Below are 10,085 nucleotides of genomic sequence, written 5' to 3' on the forward strand. Positions count from 1 at the left end.
AGGCGCAGCGGCTCACGCATGTAATCCCAACACTTTGCGAGGCCGAGCCCTGCGGATCGTTTAAGCTCAGGAGTTTGAGCCCAGCCAGGGCAACATGGTGAAACTCTGTCTCTACAAAAAAATACAAAAATTAGCCAGGCATGGTGGTGCATGCCTGTGGTCCCAGCTACCTGGGAGGATGAGGCGGGAGGATCGCTTCAGCCTGGGAGGCAGAGGTTGCAGTGAGCCAAGGTCGTGTCACTGCACTCCAGCTTGGGCGACAGAGCAAGAATCCGCCTCAAAATAAATAAATAAATAAATAAATAAATAAATAAATAAATAAAAGTAAATAAAAGACTAGGCAGAGACCTAGTTTATAGAGAGAGAATAAAACAATATCCAAACATGAGGTCTTTCAACAAGGTGCTTTATTGGAGGGCACAGTGTGAGTTGAGGCAGGTAGAGGTGGTGCTTTTGAGAGGTGATATTCAACTCTGACAATACTTCTTGCTGTCCAGGTTCTTGTGTTCCTTGTTATATGGAGCTTTTGAAAAGCAGATGGCAGCATTGCGGTCGCAGTTGCAAATGAAGGCCTCACACTCTTTGTTTTTGCCTGGAGAGGGACAAGAGGAGAGGACTGAGCCAAGGTGGACCCTGTTTTGTACAATCCAGGGGCAAGAAGAATTAACTGCAACAAGCCGGCAGCCATTCCACTGATGCACATTTAGGGCTAACAGATTAAGCGAATACAAATACATCAGGATGCCCAGTTAAATTTGACTTTAAGATAAACAATGAATGCAATATTTGGGACATATACCCCCCAAAAAATTATCCATTGCTTAGCTGAGAGTCAAATTTATCTGGGCATCTTGTGTTTTTTTTGTCTTTTTTTTTTTTTTTTTTTTTTTTGTGAGGCGGTGTCTCGCTCTGCCGCCCAGGCTGGAGTGCAGTGGCCGGATCTCAGCTCACTGCAAGCTCCGCCTCCCGGGTTCACGCCATTCTCCTGCCTCAGCCTCCCGAGCAGCTGGGACTACAGGCGCCTGCCACCTCGCCCGGCTAGTTTTCTGTCTTTTTTAGTAGAGACGGGGTTTCACCGTGTTAGCCAGGATGGTCTCCATCTCCTGACCTCGTGATCCGCCCGTCTCGGCCTCCCAAAGTGCTGGGATTACAGGCTTGAGCCACCGCGCCCGGCTGTTTTGTTTTTAAGATGGAGTTTCCCTCTTGTTGCCCAGGCTGGAGTGCAATGGCACGATCTCAGCTGACTGCAACTTCCGTCTCCTGGGTTCAGGTAATACTCCTGCCTCAGCCTCCCGAGTAGCGGGGACTACAGGTGCTCGCCACCATGCCCAGCTAATTTTTGTATTTTTAGTACAGAGGGGGTTTCACCATGTTGGCCAGGCTGGTCTCGAACTCCAGACCTCAAGTGATCCACCTGCCTCAGCCTCCCAAAGTGCTGGAATACAGGCTTCAGCCACCATGCCCAGCCTAGTTTCTCTACTTTAAAGCATGTATTTTTAAAATTACGGAACATCCTTAAATTGAATACTACATAGACATTTAGAAAAATTAGGTATGCCTGCACATGGAAATTTTCCCAAATAAAAAAAGCTAGTGTATGTCCCAAAAATCTGGAGGAATATGTAACTGGTTGTCTTTGGGTAGCAGGATTATAGATGCCTTCCACTTTCCAAAATAGATATTTATGTAAAGTTTAAAGTTGCATTATTTTTGGCTTGTTTACTTTTGTAACCAAAATAAACAATAAGATTACATTTAAAATGCATTTAAACTTTATTACATGTAATTTATGTATCTCTGCTTACTTTCAGGAATCTTATTAGTTTTGTTTCTCTCCAATACTTTATTTTATTTATTTATTTTTTTGAGACAGAGTCTCACTCTGTCACCCAGGCTGGAGTGCAGTGGTATGATCTCGGCCACTGCAACCTCCGCCTCCCAGGTTCAAGCAATTCTCTTGCCTCAGCCTCCCAAGTAGCTGGGACTACAGGTGTGCATCACTACACCTGGCTAATTTTTGTATTTTTAGTAGAGATGGGGTTTCACCATATTGACCAGGCTGGTCTCGAACTCCTCACCTCAAGTGATCCACCCACCTTGGGCTTCCAAAGTACTGGGATTATAGGCGTGAGTCACTGTGTTCAACTGAGTTATTTTTAATTAATATGAACAAACGTCCTCTACTGGAGGTTTCTTGTCCTAGTTGCAAACATTAAAAAGAAATTGTGTGTGCGCGCGCGCGCGTGTGTGTGTGTGTGTGTGTATACATACGTGTATTTCCCTGGGGAGAGGGTTCATAGCTTTCAACAGATTTGTAAATTTGGCCTTCTAAAGTGGAACAGGAGGATGTATAAGCAAATTAAGCCATATTATTCAGTGATTAAAATAGTAACAATGGAAAAAATAGAAACAATAAAGGTCTGAGGCAATATGAAAAAGTCATGACAAGGTGATAAGTGAAAAGGCAGAATGCAAGATTGTATCTATTCTGCAAAGCTGTCAAGATCGTTTTTAAAAAAGAAAACGAATGCATATCTAGGCTATGCATTCATCAATTATTTATTGAGCACCTACTATATGCCAGGCACTGCTCTAGATCTGGGGATATAGCAATAAAGAAAATAGACAGTAATCGGCCAGGCATGGTGGCTCATGCCTATAATTCCAGCACTTTGGGAGGCCGAGGCAGGCAGATCACTTGAGGTCAGGAGTTTGAGACCAGCCTGGGCAACATGGTAAAACCCCGTCTCTACTAAAAATACAAAAAATTAGCAGAGCATGGTGGTGCACGCTTGTAATTCCAGCTGCTCAGGAGGCTTAGGCAGGAGAATTGCTTGAACCTGGGAGGCAGAGATTGCGGTGAGCTGAGTGGAGGTTGTGGTGATGGAGTGAGACTCTGTCTCAAAAAAAAAAAAAAAAAAAAGGAAGAAAATAGACAGTAATCCCTGTTCTGTGGATCTTACATTCTATTGGAAAGATGCAATATAAAGAAATAAGTGGCCAGGCATGGTAGCTCATGCCTGTAATCCCAGCACTTTGGGAGGCCAAGGTGGGAGGATTGCTTCAAGCCAGGAGTTCAAGCCCAGTCTGGCCAATGTAGTGAGACCCCGTCTCTACAAAAAAATTTAAAAATTAGCCAGGCATGGTGGTACACGCTTGTAGTCCCAGCTACTTGGGAGGCTGAGGTCAGCAGATCCCTTGAGCTCAGGAGGTTGAGGCTGCAGTGAGCTATGGTTGCACCGCTGTGCTCATGCCTGGGTGACAGAGCAAGACCCTGCCTCTAAATAACAACAACAAAAAACAAACCATCACCACTTACAAGCTGTGTGATCTTGGGCAAATAGCTCAGCCTTCTGAGCCTCAGTTTTCTTATCTGTTAAGCGAGGATAATAATTGTACCTATCCCATAGTGTTGTGAGGATTAAAGGAGACACTGCCCAGAACCAAGAAAATTATCACTAAATCATGGCTGTTATTACTATTATTTCTCCCCAGCCTACTGAGAACCTACTAGAATTCATAGGTCAAGGAAGGGGTAAACCTACTGCTGCAGGTGATCTCAGAGTTAGAGCACGAGTATGAGTAGGTTTGGGTGTACGGGTTGTCCAGCAGAAATTTACAGCTGCTCAGCTTCTTGGCCTGGTCGTAGCAGTTGTCATGTGTCTGGCAGCACCTGGAAAGTGGGAGGGACAGCTGAGATAGTAGTAAGGGCAGAGCAATAGGTCAGCCCTCACCTGCCCACTCTCAGGAACAGGTGGGGATGACTTCGCCAAGATGCTCCAGGAGAAATGATCCTATGGCTTGAAAAAATATAAGTCCTTTTATCATATATTTATTGGAAGCATTTTTTTTTTTTTTTTTCGAGGCAGAGTCTTGCTCTGTTACCCAGGCTGGACTGCAGTGGCACGATCTTGGCTCACTGCAACCTCCGACTCAGTCTCCCAAGTTGCCGGGATTACAGGCGCTCACCACCACGTCCGGCTAATTTTTGTGTTTTTGGTAGAGACAGAGTTTCACCATGTTGGCCTGGCTGGTCTCGAACTCCTGACCTCAAGTGATCCACCCGCCTTGGCCTCCCAAAGTGCTGGGATAACAGGCATGAGCCACCGCGCTTGGCCTGAAAGCGATTTTTAACATGGTTGCAAGCATACAGTAAAATCCTGTAATCAGAAGGTGCAGTGTGACACTTAACAGCTGCTAGAAAATGACACGTGGATTGTTGCTGTGATGTTTACTGTTGCCACATTCTGCCACTGGAGGGCAGCATCCCCCACTGTTTTGCATGTCGGTCATTGTTTCCATCTCTAACGGGGAGCGTTCGCTACAGGGTCCTCTTGGAACGTATTTCTTTATATGACAAGAGGTGAAAATATGTTATCCTTAGCAGATATGCAAGTCCCCTTTGTATGCCTCATGAGATCCTTGGTGTATGCCCCGCCCCGCCCCCGGCAGGCACTCCGGTTTTCCTCCAGGCGGATCACTTACTTGTCCAATTCATCCACGGGGGTGCCTGAGCCCCCCAAGCCACAGTAGCAGCCGTAGTTGTTGTATTCCAAGTAGGGGTCGCTCCCCGGGATCACACACTTGATCAATTTGCGGAACTGCCACACGGCCCGAGAGCTGATGCCGCTCTCGGCGGCAGCCACTGCAAGAAGACATAGCCAGAGTTCAAATCGGTCTGCCAGCACCCCGGGGACACACTGCCTTCCTGCTCCCTCGGGCCCCATGCTGCCTCCCTGACCCCTGCCAGCTGCCTCCTCCGAAGACCGTTGGACCCAGGAACCTGGTGAAGTGAAAGTGGGTAGAGGTTTTTTTTTTTTTTTTAAATGAAAACTTTATATATATAAAGTTTATATGTGTGTGTGTGTGTGTGTGTGTACGTATATATATATATATTCTTTTTCTTCTTCTTTTTGGATCTCACTCTGTTGCTCCCGGGGGAGTGCAGTGGTGCAATCATGGCTCGCTGTAACTCAGTCTTCCAAGTAGCTGGGTCTACAAGCATGGGCCACCACACCCCAGTAATGTTTTGTGTTGTTTGTGGATACGGGGTTTTGCCATATTGCCCAGGCTGGTCTCTGGGCTCCTGGACTCAAGGGATCCTACGGCCTCAGTCTCCTGAAGTGTGCTAGGATTACAGGCATGTGCCACCCAGCTAGGCCTGATAGTTTTTGTTTGTTTGTTTGTTTTGAGATGGAGTCTCGCTCTATCACCCATGCTGGAGTGCAGTGGCACGATCTCGGCTCATTGCAAACTCCACCTCCCGGGTTCATGCCATTCTCCTGCCTCAGCCTCCCTAGGCCAGATAGTTTTAAACTATCTGCATTGTTTATCCAGTGAATATTTATTGAGCACTTATTACGTGCCAGGCTGTGTCCTAGGAGCTAGAGATATAGCAGTGAACAGATATAATAATAATAATACTCTCTAACCTCATGGAGCTTACAACCTAGTGGGAGAGAAAAACAATAATAAATGTGATAAGGCTGGGCGCAGTGGCTCACGCCTGTAATCCCACCACTTTGGGAGGCCGAGGCAGGGGAATCACGAGGTCAGGAGATAGAGACCATCCTGGCCAACACGGTGAAATCCCGTCTTTATTAAAAATACAAAAAATTAGCCGGGCGTGGTGGCGGGCGCTTTTAGTCCCAGCTACTGGGGAGGCTGAGGCAGGAGAATGACGTGAACCCGTGAGGCGGAGCTTGCAGTGAGCCAAGATCGCACCACTGCACTCCAGCCTTGGTGACAGAGCAAGACTCTGTCTCAAAAAAAAAATGATAATAATAATAATAAATGTGATAAGTAAGGAAACTGGATACTCCATTAGAAAGGGGAAAGATAGAGCAGGATGAGGAGAAACTGAAAGGGAGGTCAGCCAACCTGGCCAACATGGTGAAAACCTGTCTCTACTAAAAAAATACAAAAAAAATTAGCCGGGCATGGTGGTGTGTGCCAGTTACTTGAGAGCTACAAGTCCCAGCTACTTGAGAGGCAGAGGCAAGAGAATTATTTGAAACCAGGAGGCGGAGGTTGTAGTGATCTGAGATCACGCCACCGCACTCCAGCCTGGGTGACAGAGTGAGCCCCTGTCTCAAAAATAAAATAAAGTGAAATAAAAATTAAAATAATAACATAAAATAAAATAAAATAAATGGGAGGTTGGCCTAACTACTTAGTTGACTAAGGTGGGAGGATCACTTGAGCCCACGAGTTGGAAGCTGCGGTGAGCTATGATCACGCCACCGAACTCCAGCCTGGGCGATAGAACAAGAAGACCCTGTCTGGAAAAAGAAAATAAAGGCAAGCTTTCTTAGCTCACGCAATCTGAGTTCAGACTTGCAGGTTGAAAAGGTGCCAGCCTTGAGGGAACCCCAATAGAGGAGCCCTTAAGCCCCACTGGGAACCTCGAATTGAGACTGCGGGGCTGGCCAGCCCTGTCTAGTGTGGCCTGTGGCCCCCATTCCGGAGGAGTTAGATCTTAGCTCACTTGGGAGAGAAAGGCGGGCGGAGCCCGGGACACTTGCCTACCTGTGAGCAGCACAGCCAGCACAAGCAGTTTCATCCTGCAGTCAAGGAGGTGAGAGGAGAACTGAGATGACCAGTTTTGGTTATAGTCTTATAGTCCGTCTCCACACACCCCTGCCCAGATAAGGCTGGAGTGTTTGCTTTGCTTTGCTCTTGGCTGAGTCTGGGGCTGGCCTTGAATCTGTTGCTGGAATGACCCTGACGATTTGCCAGCAAGGGATCGTTGGAAAACATGTTACGCATTTGTCCTTAGCAACTGTTAACCAAAGGGATGGTTTCTGGAGTTTTCAGAGCTCACAATCTTGACCCTCATACCCACCACTTTGTACTCAACCCAGCTTCATGGGCTGGTTGGGGAAAGCAAAGCCATCAGTTCAGTCGGACGCTGGGATAAGGGAGACAAGAAGGAAGTGCAGCCTGGGCAACATAGAGAGACCTCATCTCTTAAAAAAAAAAAAAAAATGTTAACCAGGTGTGGTGATGGATTGCACCTGTGATCCCAGCAACTCGGGGCTGAGGTGGGAGGATCTCGTGATCTAGGGAGGTCAAGGCTGCAATGAACCGTGACTGAGCCTCTGCAGCAGAGTGAGACCCTATTTCAAAAGGAAAAAAAAAAAGATTGCTGCCTGCAGCCTCCATGTCTCAAGTGCCTGAATCTGTGCACTGGGTCTAGTTGAATAGTCCCATCAGTCATGCAGCTTGCAGATGAAGAGACAGGTTCAGAGAGGTGCGGTAACTTGCCCAAGATCACACAGTTGGCAGATGACAAAATAGGGCTCCAGTTTAGATCTGTCTGATTCCAAGACACAGGGTTTATTTTATCCCACCACTCCCCTCTGCAGTGTGGGTTTGTGAGAAGAACCTGGGCTTTGGATTCCAAAGGCCTGGATCTAATTTATAGAATACTAAAGGACATTAGAACTGGCATATCAGAGGCCAGGCGCAGTGGCTCACGCCTGTAATCCCTGCACTTTGGGAGGCTGAGGCAGCAGATCACCTGAGTTGGGGAGTTCAAGACCCGCCTGACCAACATGGAGAAACCCCGTCTCTACTAAAAATACAAAATTAGCCAGGTGTGGTGGCGCATGCCTGTAATCCCAGCTACTTGGAATGCTGAGGCTGGAGAATGGCTTGAACCCTGGAGGCGGAGGTTGTGGTGAGCTGAGATGGTGCCACTGCACTCCAGCCTGGGGAACAAGAGCAAAACTCCATCTCAAAAAAAAAAAAAAAAAAAAAAAAAAAAAGAACTGTTACATCAAATATCGATATAACATTGTTTTGGTGAAATTTGCATAACATAACCACGTTTAAGTAAACAATTCAGTGGCATTTAGTACCTTCACAGTGTTGTGCAACCATCACCTGTACGGGGTTCCAGAACATTTTCATCACTCCAGAAAGAAACCCTGTACCCATTAGCAGTCACACTCCCTCAGCCTCTGGTAACTGCTCATCTGCTTCTCTCTCTCTCTTTTTTTTTTTTTTTTTTTTTTTGAGACAGAGTTTTGCTCTCATCACCCAGGCTGGAGTACAGTGGCACAATCTCGGCTCACTGCAAACTCCGCCTCCCAGGTTCAGGCAATTCTCCTGCCTCAGCCTCCCATGTAGCTGGGAATTATAGGCACCTGCCACCATGCCTGGATAATTTTTGTATTTTTTGTACAGACAAGGTTTCACCATGTTGGTCAGGCTGGTCTCAAACTCCTGACCTCAGGTGATCCACACGCCTCAGCTTCCCAAAGTGCTGGGATTACAGGCATGAGCCACCTTGCCTGGTCTCTGATCTGCTTCTCTCGCTATAGATTTATAATTGGTTAACTTGGTGCTCTTCTGTTTCTATGTGACCTCTACAACAACCCTGTGGGGTAAGGAGGGCCTGGTTAATTTATTTATCTGTTTTTGTTTTGTTTTGTTTTGTTTTTAGAGACAAAGTATCGCTCTGTTTCCCAGGCTGATGTGCAGTGACACGATCATAGCTCACTGCAGCCTCAACCTCCTGGGCTCAAGCAATCCTCCCACCTCAGCGTCCCGATTAGTGGGGACTACAGACATGTGTCACCACAACTGGCTAATTAAAAAAATTTTTTTGGGCCAGGCACAGTGGCTCACACCTGTAATCCCAGCACTTTGGGAGGCCGAGGCGGGCAGATCACAAGGTCAGGTGATGGAGACCATCCTGGCTAACACGGTGAAACCCTGTCTCTACTAAATATAAAAAAATAAGCCGGGGGTGGTGGTGGGCACCTGTAGTCCCAGCAACTTGGGAGGCTGAGGCAGAAGAATGGCGTGAACCCAGGAGGCAGAGCTTGCAGTGAGCCAGGATTGCTCCATTGGACTCCAACCTGGGCGACAGAGCAAGACTCCATATCAAAAAAAATTTTTTTTGGAGACAAGGCGTCTCCCTATGTTGCCCAGGCTGGTCTTGAACTCCTGGCCTCAAGTGATCCTCCCATCTAAGCCTCCCAAAGCATTGGGATCACAGGCATGAGCCACTGTGCCCAGCAACCTTGATAGTTTTGAAGAGTATTGGTCAGGATGACCCTTTCTTGGAATTTGTGTGTGTGTGTGTGTGTGTGTGTGTGTGTGTGTTTGTTGGAGTCTCACTCTGTTGCCCAGGCTGGAGTGCAGTGGCACAATCTCGGCTCACTGCAACTTCTTTCTCCCAGGTTCAAGTGATTTTTGTGCCTCAGCCTCTGAGTAGCCGGGATTACAGGCACATGCCACTGCACCCAGCTGATTTTTATTTATTTATTTTTATTTATTTTTGAGACAGAGTCTCACTCTGTCACCAGGCTGGAGTGCGGTGGTGTGATCTCGGCTCACTGCAACCTCTGCCTCCCGGGTTGAAGTGATTCTCCCACCTCAGCCTCCTGAGTAGCTGGGACTACAGGCGTGCACCACCACGTCCCCCTAATTTTTGTATTTTTAGTAGAGATGAGGTTTCACCATGTTGGCCAGGATGGTCTTGATTTCTTGACCTCGTGATCTGCCTGCATCGGCCTCCGAAAGTGCTGGGATTACAGGCGTGAGCCACTGTGCCCAGCTCTCTATTGGAATTTGTCCTATGTTTTTCTCATAATTAGATTAGAGTTATGGGTTTAGGGGAGGAAGACCACAGAGGCAAAATGCTGTTTCATCACATGGCTGCTTTATGTTTAATCATCTCTTTTCTGGGCCAGGCGCAGTGGCTCACGCTTTGGGAGGCCGAGGCAGGTGGATCACCTGAGGTCAGGGGTTCAAGAACAGCCTGACCAACATGGTGAAACCCCATCTCTACTAAAAATACAAAATTAGCCGGGTGTGGTGGTGCGCACCTGTAATCCCAGCTACTTGGGAGGCTGAGGCAGGAGAATCACTTGAACTCGGGAAGCATAGGTTGCAGTGAGCCAAGATTGTGCCACTGTGCTCTAGCCTGGGCAACAGAGCAAGACCCTGTCTCAAAAAATAAATAAAAATAAAAATGAAATACCATTAAAAATTCAGTTTCTTGGTCACAATAGCTACATTTTGAGGCTCATAGACACACGTGGTGGGTGGCTGCCAGATTGGCAGCCACAGAA

General features: G+C 47.2%; 1 protein-coding gene across 1 annotated transcript; it reads right to left on the bottom strand.

Moving 5' to 3' along the window:
* Positions 1 to 389: 389 nt before the first annotated feature.
* On the bottom strand, positions 390 to 6,595 carry PLA2G1B (phospholipase A2 group IB). The gene is made up of 4 exons (XM_025402418.1): positions 6,529 to 6,595; positions 4,486 to 4,645; positions 3,546 to 3,673; positions 390 to 592 (listed from the first exon to the last, which is right to left on the bottom strand). Exons 1-4 carry the CDS (start codon positions 6,560 to 6,562, stop codon positions 468 to 470), a joined length of 447 nt encoding a protein of 148 aa, XP_025258203.1. The 5' UTR covers positions 6,563 to 6,595; the 3' UTR covers positions 390 to 467.
* Positions 6,596 to 10,085: the final 3,490 nt, after the last annotated feature.

The sequence above is a fragment of the Theropithecus gelada genome, chromosome 11 (genome assembly GCF_003255815.1).
Source record: "Theropithecus gelada isolate Dixy chromosome 11, Tgel_1.0, whole genome shotgun sequence".
NCBI lineage: Eukaryota > Metazoa > Chordata > Mammalia > Primates > Cercopithecidae > Theropithecus > Theropithecus gelada.